An 18,240-nucleotide genomic window follows, 5' to 3' on the forward strand; every position below is an offset into this window, starting at 1 on the left:
TAATAATAAATGTATTTGGATTTGGATTTTTATGATAAATTTAGAAATCTTTTGTTTGACGAAAGCACCAGGACCCTGATGTTCTGGTGTAATGATGACAACAACATGAAATGGTTGTTATTTCTAATATTTATAAGTTGGCATAATTTTTGTTTAAAGCCTTGAAGAAACAGCAAACTAAACTGTTAAAATGAATTAATTTGTGTTTGTAATACACATGTGGCAACTGGCCCCATTGTACTTTGTTTGTGGTTTCTTATAAGCTCATGAAAGGGCTGGGCACATGTGTAGAAACAATAATAAAATAAAAATCAATTCAATTTAACATTTTACTAACAAAATGACAATGCTCACTGCAGCAGTAACAGAAAGAGGTGATATTCTTTCAATGCAAAGTCAATTGGAAACTGAGTTGACAGAGGCAGAAGCGCCTCCATGTTCACTTCCAGTCTATGTTTCTGTCTTAAGACGTAATAGAGGGAGAGGTGACAAGAATGTAGCGGAATACAAGCATCAAGAATTTTGGACTTCTGGTCATTGCGCAATGCATACTGGGAAAGGATTTTCCGAAAAAGTGAGCATCAAACCGCCATGTTTGTCTTCCCAGTGGGATGCGTCTATTGACAAAGCCAGTAAAATCCTGATACCTCGCTCTACCTTGGTTACGAATTTAAAAAGTCAAGGCCAAAGCAAAAGGCACCAACTGTTCACCAAGAAACACCTTCCACTGCAAAGAGACCAAGACATGATGTTGCTGTAAAAGCACAAGAACAAGAAAGTGTGAGCTCAGCCTGTTTGTCTTCTGCACCTCTCGATTAACAAACGGGATCCCGCTTTGATGGTGCTCCACATACTAAATGTTCGCTGCAAACTCAGGATGATTTAGGCAGTCAAAGGTTGGCTTTTTCGTCTTTCCTGTGGATCAATCCTGCCCATCGCCTTCGCCTTTCACTATTTTTCAATTTCGTTGAGAAGTGAAACAGTTTGAACAGAGGTTTGCACTCACACAGATCTGATTCCCTTTTGCAGATATGGAGTTCGCAAACTTCTGAAGCCCATTTCTTGAGCCATTTTCTAGTGTTAGGACATCCAACAACCACACAATTACGATGTCCAAATCCCAAAACTAAAATATGACGATATCAGAACCAGAAACAAAAGAGATATGGTTCAAAAGACTAGAAAAGTTCGGCTTTGTCAATAGATGCATCCCACTGGGAAAACAAACATGGTGGTTTGATGCTCACTTTTTTGAAAAATCCTTCCCAGTATGCATTGCACAATGACTGGAAGTCTGAAATTCGTCATACATGTATTGTATAAAAATATACAGAGATATGATTCTGGATTTGCCAGGCATGAGTGTGTCAGTTCCCCTCTCTAGTCAGGTGCAGTCCCCCTGTCTCCAGCATGTCTCTGTATTAGCAGCTCTGTCACACGTTTGATCACCTCCGGATGTACCAGACAGTCCAGTAACTCATTAGTGCTCACTGTAACCCACTCTACGCCTTCATTTTCCTCCTCTCTCTCCTTCAACCCCTCTCGCTCTGCTTCAAAATCCACAACAGATGCTCCTTGCCGTGCTCCCCTGGGTCTCTCCATATCCTCTTCTGTCGTCTGGCATATTTTTGCGTGTTTCCGGGCGCGTTCGTAAGTCTTTTCACTTGTTCCGGTTGGGTCTATAGATGTTTGACAATGCACGGGTACTAGATGTGGTCCAAAAGGAGGAGAGATGGGAGAAGAGGGATTTAAAATGTGTCCGGTGTGATTGCGTTTAGCAGACAAATGGGGGAGACGTTTAGAGGAGGGGTGTTTTTGATTGACATATCTCAGTGCGATGTTCAAGTCATCCATGTTGTCACTGTAAGACGGTACTTCAGGCTGGAAAAGATAGATAAATAAATAAATAAATGAATAGATAGTTATATATGTAGACCTGTAGTGTCAAGTTAATTAATGTACTGACTAAAAGCATGCTAGTATTTTACATTAAAGGGCCCATATTACGCTATTTTTTGGTCTACGTTATAATGCTTCCTCGTCAAAACAAGTTTTATTTATTTTTATTTATACATTTTTTTCCCGGTTACACTTCAAAGTAATATTCTTTATTTTTTATTATTATTTTTTTTAAAGGACAAAACAAAAAAAAACATAAAACAAAACACAAAAACAGCAAAAGCAACACCCACAACAAATACCAAAAAAATAAATAAATAATTTCCCCCCGACCACACACCCCAACACAAATTTGTCTAAATTAAACAAAAGTAATATGGTAGTGCAACATAAACACACCGCCAGGCCCCCTTAAGTTTTATTTTGTTTTTTTTCTCAAACAGAAAAAACTCTGTTCCAGCTTTTGATGTCATATGGTAATAGAGGAAATGTTCCACTGTGTTTTTAAACTCTACACACATTCACCAGAATCATTTGGATCATTTCAGTCCTGGAATTTCCATTCTCTACTAAACAAAAGAGAGCTACATGACATCACAAAAAAAGGATTGCTCAAACATGTGAGAATGAAACAAAACACAGCTCGGGTATGTTTTTGAAGAGGTAACAGCATTGCAACATGGCTAAATAGTCAATTTTGCGTAATATAGGACCTTTAACAAACAGAGTAAATACTTTATGTCAAATAATTATATAGCAGTGTCTTGCTCAAGGACAGCATTCACCTGTGAGAGCCACTGGATCTGACCTCTCTATGACCAAAGATGTTTATGTCAAGGTGAGATTCTAACCGGAGACCATCAGCTCAGGGGGCGAGCATTCTGCCAGCTGAGCTACTGTCTCCCTGAATGTAAAATCCCATTAGTTACCACAGTGGGGTTGAGCCAGACGTCCATGTTGTCTTCACTGGGGGCAGTTTTAAAGGCACAGACCACAGCTTTGGTCACAGCTTCACTGACTCTCGCCTCGTTGTCTTCGTCCTATAACAGAAACACATATTTGTCCTTTAGTCAGAAGTAGATAGAGCTAAGTTACAATGACTTCAGTACATTTTTTAAAGTAAAAATAATTTGTACTTGTAGTGTAACAGTATTCCTATTAGCGTAAAAGTTTTGGTTACTTTTTCCACTGTGAGTAAATCAAATCATGACAAAAGGTTTATGCTGACAACTTGAAATGATAACGATAATTAAAATATGAATATGTTACGTCCTGGCAGTTACTATTTTAGTTCTTACTTGCGAAATAATATTCCAAAATGCTTTTTTTTAAACTCTTATTCTTGTTACTTCAAAAGTAAAATAAAAATGTTTGGCTACGCTACCCACCTCTGTCTTTAGTGCACTTATGTAACCATAGAGAGCAGCAGCAATAACTACACACTACACAGCTCTTAAAAAATACAGAGATTTGAAACAAGTTACCAGTTCTATCCAGGTGTTCACACTGACAGTAACAGGATCCACTGACTCCACATAATGCCACCAGTGTCTGGGGACGAACAGCACCTGCAAAAAATAAATAAATAACATACAATAATAATGAAATGTGATAAAATGTGACTAAAAATACTGACTAAAACCACTGCAAAACACTGCCAAATTGAGGGTTTAGTTTTAGTATTGATTAGTATCTGGATTAAAAGTTGTGTTATTGTGCTATTGTTTTGCCACAAAGTTATTCAGATCTGCCAATATACAGTGTATATAAAAACTGACCTAGGCCTCGGTAAAACTGTAAACGCAAACTTTTTTTTAATATGCTGCTTTTCTTTCTTAGAATTCTGTCATTGTTTAACAGAGTTTGGCATTAGAAGTACTTTTTACTTCAGCCTAAACCCTTTCTGTCATGTCATGATCCAAATGAGGTCATCTATGTCTTTGTAGTTCTGCAAATGACAGAATAAACTACGACTATACTACTACTACTACTACTACTACTACTACTACTACTACTACTACTACCACTACCACCACTACCACAGGGACCTCAGTTAACTTTGATGAGAGGTAAGACTCTTCATATTTAATCAAAAATTACTATATTAATTAATTAAAGTGACATTGTAAATTTGTGTTTGCAAACTGACTTATTCTGTAACTTTGTGTAGGGCTAAGCAACAGAATTATGCTATTATTATTATTATCATTATTATTATTAGTAGTAGTAGTAGTAGTATTACCTTGTGTATGTTTGTAATTGGTTTTGATGTCTTTTTTTTGTTTTGTTTTTTCGTTAGTTCTGTTAGACCCCCTGAAGTATAGCTATGCGTATCAAAATAAAACGAAGTCCAGCACTTCTCTCTTCCTCCACTAGATGACAGCACGCCCCCATCTCTCTCCTGGAATGTGAGTTTATTAAGACAGACGTGTGTTATTGATCCTCGTGCTTCAGACCTGTCCGGGTTCATTCGTGTCTGCTTTTTGACAGAAACAGACACTGATTTGTCCTTTTTATTCACAGGATAACGCGACTTTGAGCGAACTCTACTGCATTATAATAAAAACTAAGCACCGAGGCCAAGAGCAAAGTACAGAGGAGCAGAGAATAATAATATGAGAGCTAAAAGGGCAAGGGGAGGTGAAGGAGAGGGCTGTACAGAAATAAACCGCTATATGTGCAACGTGTAATGTAAATAAAATCCTTAGGGAATAGAGATAAAAGGAGCGACAGAGATCCTTTGTCTAATGTCAAGTAAAAATACAGATTTTAAGTTGAGCAAGCCAGAAAAATATACTACTAGTCAAAAGTTTGGGCACACCCTTTCATTCAATGTTTTTTGTCTTTATTTGTTCTACTTTTTACATTTTATATACACACGGAAGACATCAAGTATGTGAAGTAAGATATATGGAATTATGTAGTAAAGAAAGTAAATAAGTTCAAATATTTTAAAACATTTTAAATTAAAATCCTCAAAGCAGCCATCCTTTGCTTTGTTGAAAAATATTTAGTAAAGCTATTTCACTTTGTTCCTTTGCTACATAATTCCATATATATTACTTCATATATTTGGAGTCTTCTGTGCAAGGCAGTAGACGGGGGAGAAAAAGGGGTCGGTTGTCTCGGGCCCCAGGGTTTTAGGGGCCCAGAATTGAACCCTCTTCCTATCAGTTTATATTAGAGGGGGGCCTATGTAAAGCTTCTCGCCCCAGGCCCCCAAATTTGTGTTGACGGACCTGCTTCTGAGTGTATATAAAATGCAGAAAATAGTAAATTTACAGGTAAAAAATAATATAAATTAAATGTACAGATGGTAGCTTTAAAGGGCTTTTTATTTGGTTTTAATGATACAAAATAAAATGTAATTGAAAATCAATATGGCCCAATATGAGGAAAAAATATGATTCTTTTTTTTGTCATCTTGCCCAGCCTTATCTACAAAACAGGCAATATTTAAAAAACCAAGTCCCTAGATCTGTAGTCCAAACCAGTGTGTCCACTTAAACAACTTTTGCGTTGGATCTGGTGTTTGAGTTTGATTTCAAATTCTCGCTGCTTTGTGGTGTTCTTCAGGAGCTGGAGCTGAGACAAAGTCATTAGCCATCTGTCTGCGGCCAGTGTCTGCTGCTGAGGCCTGCTGCCTACACAACACTGAGCCTATCAGGACGACTGCAGCCTCCTGTCAGAGAGGAGAGAGAGAGAGACGGAGGGAGAGCGGGAGGGAGAGGGTGAGGAAAGAGGGATGATGAGAGAAGAGAGAGAGACTGCTGCTGAGGATTGCTGCCTACAGAACTGAGCCTATCAGGACTACTGCATCCTCCTGTCAGTGAGGAGAGGGGGAGGAGAGTGGGAGGGAGAGAGAAAAAAGAAAAGGAGAAGAGGGAGAGTGGAGAGGGTGGTGGGAGAGGGGAGATAAGGGAAAACATGGAAGAAGAAAGAGAGAGATTAGAGGAAGAAGGGGAGAGGTGGGGGGAATAGGGAGAGGTGGAGGGGGTGTTGTAGAAGAGAGAGGAAACGTGAGATAAACAGAATAAGTAAGGGAAAAGAGGGGGAAAAGAGAGGGGCAGGAGAGAGGGAGGAAGAGAGGGGCTAAGGTAGATAGGGGAAGGAGAGACCACAGGAGGAGAGAGAGAGGAGGGGATGAGGAGAGGGATGTGGAGGAGAGGAGACTGAGAGATGGAGAGAGAGGAAGGGAGGGAGGGAAAGTGACAGGTAGAAGGAAAACGAGAGGGAGAAGAGGTATTGAGTAATTAGGATGCTCTGAAGTGTTCGAGAATCAGGAAGTGTGAGCTTAGCATACTTGTTGTTGTTACCATGATAGCAAAACTCTGCACTGGCCTCTGAAAGTTGATCAAAGTCCTTTTAAACTCATTCCGGCAAATAATTAGGACGCTCAGAATGCATAAGGTAAGTGAGGAATAACTTTAATAATTTAAAACGAAATAGTTCTGTTTTTCATGACAGTAAAAATCACGTACAGCGCCCTCACCTGTCCGGGCAGCAGAGTGACGCAGTGCGCACGGGCCCCTCTGAAGTCCTTAAACCGGTTGAGATCTGGGTTGAGGACGTCCACTCGGCTGAAGATGCTGGACTCTTCGTACGGGATCCTGGTCGGGTACAGCTTCGGCGTGTCCTCGGGCGGGAAGAGGCGCCAGCGCTTCCTGAAACAAAACAGAATTCACTACAAGGCTACACGCAGCATTCACGGGACATTATAACATCATAGAATCCCTGTAGTTTAAACAGATCTGGAGGACAGCTCAGAATTCTATGGTAGAAACATAGACTGTTTATGTAAATGGACATGGTTAACTTGCTAGCTCCAGCGGCTCCATTGACTCGGTTTCCAATTGACTTGAGACTTGACATTGAGAAATTGTCACCTCTGTAAATGCTGCAGTGAGCCTCGTCATTTTGGTCTTAAAATTTTCGTATTAATCCACTCTACACTATCCTGGTGGTTTTTTTAATCCATTTTATCCATTAATAAATTTCTATTCCTATGTCGCGTCGGGCTCCAACTCCGCCCCTATAACCCCTAGCATCACGAGCTTCATTTGACTGGAGCCGAACGCTGTGGGTGACATCACACTCGCTTACTCCGCTTCTTTATACAGTCTATGGTTAGAACAGGCTTTGTGCACAACAGCGCCCTGCAACCTCACTGTTAGCATCACAACTTCCTGCCCATTTTTATCTATGAGGTTTTTGCTGAGTTGTGCTAAAATGAATAAATATTTAAAGATAAGGCAGTGAACAGAGAGCTGTGGGTGGAAGTCACTGATAACATGTCAAAAAAGTACACAAATAAAATGAATACTTCAGCAGAGGACACTTCTGAGTTTAGAAAGAGATGTTTGTGTCTCAGTGCTAATGCTAATGCTATAAATGCATTGTACATATAAAAACAATGGGCTAGTGTCTTTATTAGGGTTAGTGTTACAACCACAGACTGGATATATGAATGGACAAAGCTAAAGTGCTAGCCACCGCGTTCCAAATAGGAAGTGCACCAGGAGGCTCTTCCGGCTCCTGCTGACCCTTGATTTACATTAGGATCTTATCGTCCTCTCTGTAACAGCTGCTGTGAGCTTTGTCATTTTGGTCTTAAAATGTTCGTATGAACCCACTCTACATGATCCTGAATTTTTAATTTTGCTATTTTGTCTCTGAATCAAGATATGAACATAAATAACAGACCAATCAGATGCCTTCATTCCTCGAGGTCACTCCTGCTGGCGTTAGTAACAGGTCTGATTGACAGCTAGTAGGTTTTGTTGCTAAGTAAGCCCCCTTGCTGCTTTCCAGTGAGAAGGGAGGACACATTTAACAACTTCAATTATGATTGGCTCTTTTAGTCGCTATGATATTTGCGGTCAGATTTCCAAATATGGAGCCTGGCTCCAATTTCACTTCTGTAACCATTAGCATCAAGAGCTTCTTTTGAGTGGAGCTGAATGCTATGGGTGACATCACACTCACTTAGTCCACTTTTTTATACAGTCTATGGTTGTAACTCTATATTGTAATCAAATCAAAGTCACATTTGGGTTTGCACAGTTATGAATTCGCAATAGCTGTTGTTATTCAGAGAATAAAATGCAAATGACAAAATATCCTGTCTTTTTTATGGAAAAATCTTGGATAACACTTATTCAGGCTTTATTAAAGCTATAAGTAATAGCCTTAATAAACCATGAATAAAGGTGTGAATCAGCCCTTAGTTCATAATGGACAAATAGTTAATAACCGAACGACTTTAACTTCTAACCTTTTAATTACGTAAAGTATAGTGACTAAGTCTGAATATTCTTAATAAACTTAGTTCATTATTAATTCAGTCTTTGTTCATGCATTATTAAAGCGAAGTCATTGTAAAGTCTTTGTTACCTACACTGTGGCTAGAAACTAGAAAACTGGCTAACAAACTGTAAGTACTGTTATTTTTAAATGGTAAATATTTTTTGGAAACTTTATCAATCCAAACGTCTGATGCTCTTTTTATCAAGGGCATCATTATCTCTGTCCTCCCTGAGTCACACATCAATGACTAGAAAAACAAACATCTCACATTTCAGTTTATGTTTGAAAACAGCAGGTATTTCATTATCAGTCAAAACAAATACAAACACTACTCTTTTTCAAGAAATCGCTGATAAAAACCTAAAGGGCAAATTGCAAATCAGAAACTGTGAAGCGCCTGTTTGTCTACGGCCCCATTGTGTCGAGTGTAATTTTGACAACATATTTTACTGTCGAAAATCTGACAGCGGGACCGTTTGTTTCTCTGCAGATCAATACGAAAGCATCAGGAGCCATTTTCAGAGATTGTGGAGGACGAGGAGGAGGGGAGATATGACCTTTTTAAAATGACCTCAGTGCGCCGGTCACCTCCACTTTTGGTCTTGTTTTGTTTTGTTTTGGTTACAACTACTAAAGCTCATGAAAATTTAAGAGACCAAGGCTCACAGCAGAAGCTAGATTTCACATTCTATAGGACAACAATATTTAATACAGATGGGGTCAGTTAAAAATGTATATTGTTAAAATGCAAATTTGTGTTGTAATGTTGAGTTATTGGGTCTGAAATGATAGAAATTATCAGCTTCAGTATTTGTGAATCTACCTTTTGGAAAACTCATGGCAAATACAATATTATCAATAGAGAAAAACTGTCCATTGCTCCCATCTGGGACTCAGAGTATGAGATCATCACATTTTAGAACCTGAAAATCACCAAGTTATAACAACAACCAACCATTTTTCAAGTTCACATAAAATAAAACTCTACTTCAAGGGCAACTATTAAGTAGTAGGGAGGGGACAAGATCTCGTGAGAAAAAATTGCCACAAAACTATACACACACACAAAAAATTATCTTGTGAGCTTTTTCCCCCTGAATTTACCTTTACCTTAGACAAAAAAAGAGTTAAGATCTGGCGAGTTAGATACAATTTGAGAATCTGTAGTTCCAAAAAGCACTGCTAAAGTATTAGACAAAATAAATAAAAATAGTGAAGTCAAAATTGTGAAATGGTTTGCACTGCTTATTTATTACACTTTATGTCAAAATCTTGTCTTGCCTCCTTCTTGTGGACCTAATCTCATGGTGTGTCTTGTCTTGTGAAAATTGTGTCTTGTCCCACCCCTGTTAAGTAGGATTCTGTTCAAAGCGCACATAATAAACAACTCCAGGAAAATTTGAGAGAAGACTGGAATATGAACTGATAAACCAATACAAGAATCACATGTATTTCAGAACATGTTTGTATAGATCTGAACTACAGGTTTTATATAAAAGAAAATATTTTTTTGCCTTTGCAGATTACATTTTATTTAAATAATTGCAGTCTTTGCAATTTGATATTTGCAATGTTTTGTAATTTTGATTTGATTGCAATATATTGAACCTTGAGCAAATCTATAATATATAAAATTACTTATTCACAAGCATTCTTCTGCTGCAGTTAGTACTACAGCCACTACTACAAATCTTTATCAGATGACAGTGTGTATTTCTCCAATGTCACTCTTCTTCGTCCTTGATTCTCTTTAAAACCATAATTCTTAATCTTATTTTTGTCCATAAAATCGGTGTATAAATCAGCTTTTATTCTTTAACATTAACATTTTCTCTCACCGTCCTTGCACTTGCAGTACCAGGTTGAACCCATAGGAGTCCAGATGACAGGGCGTGTCGGCTCCTTCTGTCCCGATCCACAAAGTGCTCTCTCTGCCTCCGCGACCCTCGAAACCAAAGTCACACCACCTGACGTCCTGCAGAAAAATAGAAAAATACAAAAACTACTAATACAACTTATAATACACCAAATACAGAGTTTAGTATATTTCCAGGGAGCTAGAATAATCAGATAACCCAATAATTAGATCTGATTTTTGGTGTGTGTTTACATGCACAAGAGAAATCAGATCTTGCCATTTTTTGCAAAAATTTCTTTGACTTTGACATGATTTAGCCCTGGTTTAGACCACTTGAGATAGTCCTGGTTTAGTCCTGGATTAGTCTAGCTGTTGTGGGATGTTCAAAATCTGCATTAGTCAGTATCTATCAAAGGTATTTAGTCCTGGTTAAATCTTGGATTAAGACCTGGTTTAGTCCAGGTTTAGTCCAGGTTTAGTCCTGATTTAGTTGGTTTAATCATGTCTTAGTTTTTGTTTAGTCCTGGTTTAGTTATGGATTAGTTCTAGTTTATTCCTGGTTTACTTATGGGTTAGTTCTAGTTTAGTCCTGGTTTAAGACCTGGTTTAGTCCTGAGTTAGTCCCGGTTTTGGGAGTGACAGCTAACCACATGAGAGATTATAATATTATGGTTTATTGATGTCAACTATTCTTAGACTAGAAACTTTTTACAGATAAAAAACTGTCAATCAAAAACCAATAATGCATTTTCAGAACTATCTTAAATAATACATTCATTAGCATATGAGCAGGTAGCTGAAAATTAAAGTGGACAATCTTAGCTTCGGGACGCCATCCATACAGCACCATTTATCCCTTTAAAATGCCTTCTTCCTCAAAGGCATGGATGTCAGCAGGTTGTAATTACAGGTGGACAGCCAATAAAATTTATCATTGAGGTAAAAATGAAATAAATACCTTGGAGAAGATTGCTTTTTTTCACGTTTTAAGCCACTGCTGGACAAGCTAATAATAAATCGCTGCAGGCTAAAGCTTAACATTTTAATTGAAAATGTCAAAACAGGGTAAAAAATGGGAAAAATAATGAAGGAATATATTGGCTTTGAGTTTCGTGTTTAATATGGAAGGAGGAGATAAGACAGAGTTTGCGTAAATATGACTGTTTAATTACAGGAAGCAATATACCAAGTTGTTTATCATTTGCTGGTGTTAAAAACTTTGTAACTATGTGTAATATGGGAGAAGTTATGATGCTGGCTTTTCCAATATTTGTTTATCTACAAAACAAATTATTAGCGGTGGAGGGACCTTGCCAAGAAGTCTATTACACTGTTATCTCTGGTCTGACACAACTTACTGTATTATGGTTTTGTAAGCAAGTATATGACACGTTTTTTTTTTTTTTTTTTTTACCACTGAATGGAGACGGCAGTGGCTCAGTGGTTAAAACATTCACCCCCCAACCCAAAGGTCAGTGGTTCAGTTTCCGTTGTTGTGTTCTTTGGCAAGACACTTAACCCACCTTTCCTGTTTATGACTGTGGTTAGTGAGTGATTGGTGGTGGTTGGCAGGGCAGTGGGGCTTTTTGTGTGTATTGACCAGTGGCAAGTTGGCAAGTGCATAGTCATTTAGTCTATTATAAAAAATGAAAATTAAAGATTTAAACTGGCAGCAGCATAAAGAAGAAGTCATGCAGTGAGTTAGATGGAGCTTTGAGAATTAACTGTTTATTATCTTTTATCATACAATTTACTAGTACTTTCTTTGTCTTGCCAGTGCACCTAGGGTCAAATACGCTACCAGTCAAATGTTTGGATGCACCTTTATCATTTAGTTTTCTTCCTTATTTCCATGATTATTTACATCCTAGATTCTCACTGAAGGCCTCAAAACTATGAATGAACATACAGAATGTAGCAAACACAAAATTAAACCAAAAATAACTCAAAACTTGCTTAAAAAAAACAACAAATTAATCACCCTTTGCTTTGAAATCTGGTTTGCACTTTTGGCATTTCTTGACCCTCCTTTTACTTGTGAAGTGAAAACCATTTCAGGAGACCTTATACAGAGGCTTACTGTGAGAAAGTCAAGGGTTTCCAGTGCTTTCAACAAAGCAAAGGGTGAATACTTTGAGGATTTTATATATATCTTGCATCATATATTTGACCTCTTCTGTGTGTATATAAAATGTAGAAAGTACTAAACATACACTGAATGAAAGGGTATGTCCAAACTTTTGACTGGCAGTGTATCTGCTCAGATCATAGAAACAGAAATAGAAAAATGTCTCCTTTCAGAGCTTTAACCATGTTATAACATTGTTAAATCATCAGAAACACACCCGGAGTTGTAAATGCTTCATTTGTGCTTGCTTCATGAATTCATGAATTAATTGAATTCTTTCCCAAATCCTGTCCCTCCGAATGCTCAAAAAACACATTGTTTTGAATTTTCCAGGATTGTTACATCACAAGTAAACATCTGGTGGCCTCCTGAACTCATGACCAGACTCATTTTCTGCTTTCAAATGGCATTCCCTGCAACTGCAAGCTTATGTTGTTTTTTTCCCTTTTTATGTGTAAGCAGCCATGTTTGTTTTTGAAGTAAAAGGACTGTGATTGGTTAAATCGTCTGTCACCTGTGTAAGCATGTTTGTGTTAGCATGTCGGACAAGGTTGCTGACCCTTTGGTTTGTTCTTACCTCAAACATTGAAGGCAGGTCTTCAAACACCTCTGCGATGTACTTGTAGTCTGCGTAGGCCCAGTACTCTGTTTTCGGAAAGTCACTGAACGGACCAACTTCTTCCACTGCATCTCCCTCTGCCCACCTCAAAAACTGACTCAGTGACGCATTCACATACGAACACTGCGTCTCAAACAAAGGACCTACAAAATAGAATAAAATAAACAATAAATGTTGTAAAAAAATGAGTGAAAATCTGATTCAAATGATTCAGTTTATGCAGAAAGTGACCGAAGCGGCATTACAATGAGCCTGCACCAATATATCACTAAGGAAGCATGAAATTTGGTTCAAGTTACTTTTATATGAGAAAAATAAATCATTGTGGTAGTGATTTTTTTGTTTTGTTTCAGTAAGCAAAGTATTGTACTACGGTTGAGTGCTGACATTTATAATCTATGCGTTTTTCCTTTATGTTTATGTGGCTCTCCTGACAACAGCTGCCACAGAAATAGATGATATAGGAATGCAATTAGCTTCCTATTTATTTCTCTCTAGATATGAGGCATTATAGAACTATTTTAAAGACACTTTTCTGGAGGAGAGTCTGTGGTCTATATTGGAGATGTTATTGCTTTACCAAGAATGTCCCACAGTATGGCTTTATTACTTCTCCATGAAGACAAGCTGAAAACTTTACCATGCCATGTTTTTCAAGGTACTTTTGAGCAATAAAATCCATGTATAACTGATTGCACAATATACATGTTTACTGTCATACTGTGGAACATTCCAGGCTAAACATTAAAATCTCCATGGAGACACCAGGTGATGCCACCAGGACAAATTACAGGTCAGATATGTGAAGAGGCAAGGTAGTATGAAAATGTGTTTTTCAAAGTACTTTTGAATAATACCATAACATAGAAATAAATGTATGTAAGATACGTTTATAGTCACACCATGGAACATTGCAGACAAAGCAGTAACATCTCCATGGAGACAAGTAAGTGCAAGCATATCCCCCAACAGAAAAGTTACACAGTGAACCTTTAACTGCTAGCAGGAGGTGTATAAAACTTCAGGAATCTGTTAATTTTTTATGTTGAGAAGTGACATTTGAAAGTGATCATTATGAGAGGTAATTGTCCCCTAAGGTTTGACTAACTACTACAATCTAATGAGCGCGTTCAAGTCTGGCAGAAAGATTGATGGTGCTATATGAAAATGCTAAACTGTTTTCAATATAAAATTCATCTTTCTTTCTGAACTAAAAAAGAAATATAAAAGTTGTGTTAGAGGAGACTGCAGAAAGATAACACCATTTTATGACACAAGACAAATGTATTTAACCATTAGTAATTGTATGACTTTGATTACTAGATTAGATTAACTGAAAAAATATTATTTGTGTGTTTTATAATGTAGTATAATTTGTATTTAGGCCTACCAATATGCATTAATGTATATGTGTACTTGTAATACATACAACACATAATACGTGTTAGAAATTATGTAGGAATAAACATGAGAAATAGTTTTACTACTTTCAAAGGTGCACTATGTAACCTTTCTGAATGTCTTTATGGAAGTGCATTTTTGAGCAATAAAAAAAATGTCAATGGAAAATCCTAATACAATAATATCTCTCCACTGGTTACCAAGTTCCGCCTTTAATTTCCTTATTAATAACTACAATAATAGTGCATGCTTATAGTTTAAACTTACCAAGTGTCAATGACCACAAAACATCTAAAACAATACTGAAGGTAAATATTCTATCAGAGACTTATTTAAACTCAGCACATTCACACATTTAGTCCTTACAGTTTGTCTTTTCCTTCTTGCCCAGCCTAAACCTGATCTGTTTCTCCTGATCTCTCTCGTCTTAGACATTGTGAGAGATGCTGTGCGGTCCACCCAAGCACAGGCCAGTCTTTGGTCATGTTTAAAAACACGGCCGGCTGCTGCAGCTGGTGAACGAGTCTGTACGCCTCATCTGGACTGAAGGGCTTCACAGCAGAGGAGTATGCCATGGTCTGAAAGAGAATAAACATTGTACATAGTTTTACTATTCATGGGTTTCAGAATGATGAAAAAGGATATTGAAGAGAAATCCAAGTTCGAAGAGTTACGTATTGTCTTCCATTTAACATGGTTAAATGTGGACACTAAAGCCAAGGTGTTTCCAGGCCAGCTGAGAGACAAAGTCCTTTCAGCGTGTCCTGGGTCCTCCCAGGGCCTCCTCTCTATGGGACATACCCAGAACATCTCCCACCAGGAGGGATACAGCCAGGAAGCATCTGGAACAGATGCCTGAGCCACCTCAGCTGGCTCCTCTTGACATGGAGGAGCAGTGGCTCTACTCCAAGCTCCTCCAGTGTTACTGAGCTCCTCACCCCCTATCCGCCGTCTTGTCCTTTCGATCATTACCCAAAGCTCATGACCACAGGTGGAGGTATGAATGTAGATTGACTGTTAAATCGAGAGCTTTGCCTTTGGACTTAATTTCTTCTTCTTCGATACAGTGACGACCACCGCACCACTCCACCTGTCAATTTCACACTATATTCTTCACTCACTGGTGAACAAGACCCGAGATACATACTTCTCCACTTGAGGCAGGGAGTCCCCACCCACCTGGAGAGGGTCCCTGCCCCAAGTAAAATTAGGACAGTTGCCAACATTTTTTTCATTCAATGACAATAAAGGAATCAATCAATATCTTCTGAATTGTGAAATTTCCTCAAAATGTCACCTAGTCATGGGTTTCAGCTTCAGGTTATTGCATGCAACATTTTGAAGACATCAAAAGACATAATATTTTAGTTTAAATTGTCAATGGCTATGGCAATGGTCCTAATTATTTATCATTCTGAAACTCATGAGTAACAGGAAGCTGAAAGCAATAAATAGATGGTAAAACCTACATAACCGATTATGTAATTTCCCCCTGGGGGGGGGGGGGGGGGGGACTGGTGTGTAGGCAAACAGGTTATATTAAACTCATCTCTTCTCATCTGTACAATGCATCTGTATAAATGATGAATGCAAGAGGATGGACTGCTGTTTGTTTCATTGTTGCTTCTGCTGAAATTTGAATTTCCTTCTTGATGAATAAAGTATCTATCTATCTATCTATCTATCAGAGCTAAGATCTTCAGACTAATTCATACACTAATGAAACCTACACATAGTTAATTTGAGCAGTTGTCACTGAGCACAATGCATGCATATGAATGCAGTTTACATTTAGTTCGGTTAAGGAAGACTTACATTTTCACTCTTTGCAGTATAAACCTCTAAATAGGTCTATCGCTTATCATGATATTAACTTGTACAGTAGTCCTTAACTGTTTTCCAAACCTTGTGACAAGTAGTTCATTCATCTAAAAGTTAATTTATGAGAGGATTACCATTTTGCTGACACATTGCGTTATCTAAGCAAACAATACCCCTGTTTTCACAACCCGATACTCAGAAAGGCAGTAGTAGGGTCCTTCTTGTTAGAAAAGGATACTCACCTTTCACTACACGTGCTGGTGGCGTTTTCACGGAAGTAAACAAACCTCACATGACACGACGAAGTTTCAAAATCCGCCTTTTCAACATTACAATGCAAACAACTCCATTTTGGCTCGTTATCAGCGCCTTTCCTGTATTCTACTCAACGCGATTTCTGATCCAACATGGCGTCCTAACATCTTCAGTTTCTTCATTCGCCCTACTTCCTGTCTGGCATGCGCAGTGCGGTCAAATGACATGAATCTGGTCTGTTTTGTTTTTGGTGGGCTGTCTTCCGTCGCGCTATTCGCATTTCTTCGGCTGTGACACGGAAAATCGGCATTACAAGAAGGGACTACGTTAAAAGACAGGATTATGGGTGCCGTTTCGAGCACCGAGGCGGAAAGGGAACCGCTTTTGGTGCCGTCTTTAGCCGAACCGAACGCACCGCCAGTCGTCCATGGCAGGGTATACAGGCGAAGATGGCTGGTTTTGGCATTGTTTTCTCTATTAGGACTAATGCAAGGGATGGTATGGAACTTTTGGGGACCTATCCAAAACTCAGCCATGCACGCTTACGGCTTCACCAAATCGGATATCGCTGTTTTGGTTCTTTGGGGCCCTGTAGGATACGTGCCATGGCTTCTTTTTATGTGGCTGATGGATAAAAGGGGTAAGATCTTTGGTACACATTGTTCTAGCCATGCACTGTGTTGTTTTGCTATTGCTTTTTAACTGTTACTGCACAGTACAATATGTTATCTTGTTAAAACGCAATGAATCATGAGGTTTTCAGAAATCTCTTATAGTTGACTAACTTATCTGGCTGTCTCCTATTGATGTGCTATAAGCTATGTTGTGTTTTATTTTATTTTAAGTTTATCAAATAGGGCATCCGTAGTGTTTTATCACGGATTTCATTCCAATCTATAGTGAATTTTCTATAGATAAAAATCCCGTTGAGCTGGTATGCCTGCTTTGTTCCACAGTGCAGCATTGAGGTTGTCTATGTCCATGGAGACAAGAAGGTGATGCCACCAGCCAGTTCGGTAACTGTTGTTTCCAAGATAGTTTTGAGCAATACAAACAACTTTGAATAAGGGAAGATGTGCTTTCATACCAGACTGCTATACATTCCAGGCAAAGCAATAAAGACAAGCAAGTGTCAGACCATCTCCCCTAAAAGTTACACACTCTACACAGTCTGTATCCACCCAACCCTAATTGTGTGCTTAAATGTGTGACATTCTTTTCACACATAAACCCCACCCTACCTGTATGTCTGCATCTGTCAATGTAAGTCTATTATAACACTAACTTCGAGTTACACCTGAGAAGAACAGTAAATGTCACAGAACAAGCTTCTCAACAACAGGTCCGTGTTTCAAAAGTGGGTCACAAGACACTACAGCTGATTTAAATCCAGGGTCAAATTTATTGGCTATGTTTATCATATAAATGTCCATTAAAGGCACACTCTAACTTTTGTCATGGGGGTTCTGCCAACTCCTTATTGCGAAGGAGATGTTATTGCTATGCCTAGAGTGTGCCAAAGCGTGGTATTGAACTAAGCTGTCTTCCATTTCTTCTTTTACAGGTGTAATGTATTGCTCAAAAATACCTAGGAAAAACAGGCATTCTTACTGGAAACGAGCCTGCCTCTCCAAAGACCTGACTTGTAACTTGGCCTGGTGGCATTATTTGCTTGTCTCTATGGATATTGATAAATGTAATGCCATACTGTGGCACATTACCGGTAAAGCAATAAAAGATTCATTGCAAGCAGGTGGCAGACCCTTTTGACCTTTGTTTTCCTGATTTACTAATACTATAGGACATATACATAATTATGACACCAAATCATTTAATGAATGATGTAATTTGATGATCATTTAGTTAAATTCATTATTTAATTTAATATATTGATATTCTCACAATAGGTCCATAGATGAAAATCCCCATTCTAAATATAGCTAAATAGCAGAT

At 38.3% G+C, this 18,240-nt stretch overlaps 2 protein-coding genes across 2 annotated transcripts in view; one reads left to right on the top strand and one right to left on the bottom strand.

Moving 5' to 3' along the window:
• Positions 1–1,251: 1,251 nt before the first annotated feature.
• hspbap1 (hspb associated protein 1) lies at positions 1,252–16,411 on the bottom strand. Its single transcript, XM_020931240.2, is given in 9 exon segments — positions 1,252–1,881; positions 2,829–2,939; positions 3,384–3,467; positions 6,392–6,563; positions 10,044–10,180; positions 12,769–12,953; positions 14,578–14,626; positions 14,628–14,789; positions 16,275–16,411. Coding segments are annotated over 8 exon segments (1,398 nt in total). The 5' UTR covers positions 14,787–14,789; positions 16,275–16,411; the 3' UTR covers positions 1,252–1,380.
• A 106-nt stretch (positions 16,412–16,517) lies between these two features.
• slc49a4 (solute carrier family 49 member 4) overlaps positions 16,518–18,240 on the top strand; it is a 118,849-nt gene continuing 117,126 nt past the window's right edge. The window contains exon 1 of the mRNA XM_020931244.2: positions 16,518–16,927. Within this exon, the coding sequence (XP_020786903.1) occupies positions 16,630–16,927 (298 nt within the window). The 5' untranslated portion in view covers positions 16,518–16,629. The remainder of the gene's footprint in view (positions 16,928–18,240) is intronic.

The sequence above is a fragment of the Boleophthalmus pectinirostris genome, unplaced genomic scaffold (genome assembly GCF_026225935.1).
Source record: "Boleophthalmus pectinirostris isolate CB_2022bp ecotype Guang Dong unplaced genomic scaffold, ASM2622593v1 HiC_scaffold_1, whole genome shotgun sequence".
In the NCBI taxonomy this organism is placed as follows: Eukaryota; Metazoa; Chordata; class Actinopteri; order Gobiiformes; family Gobiidae; genus Boleophthalmus; species Boleophthalmus pectinirostris.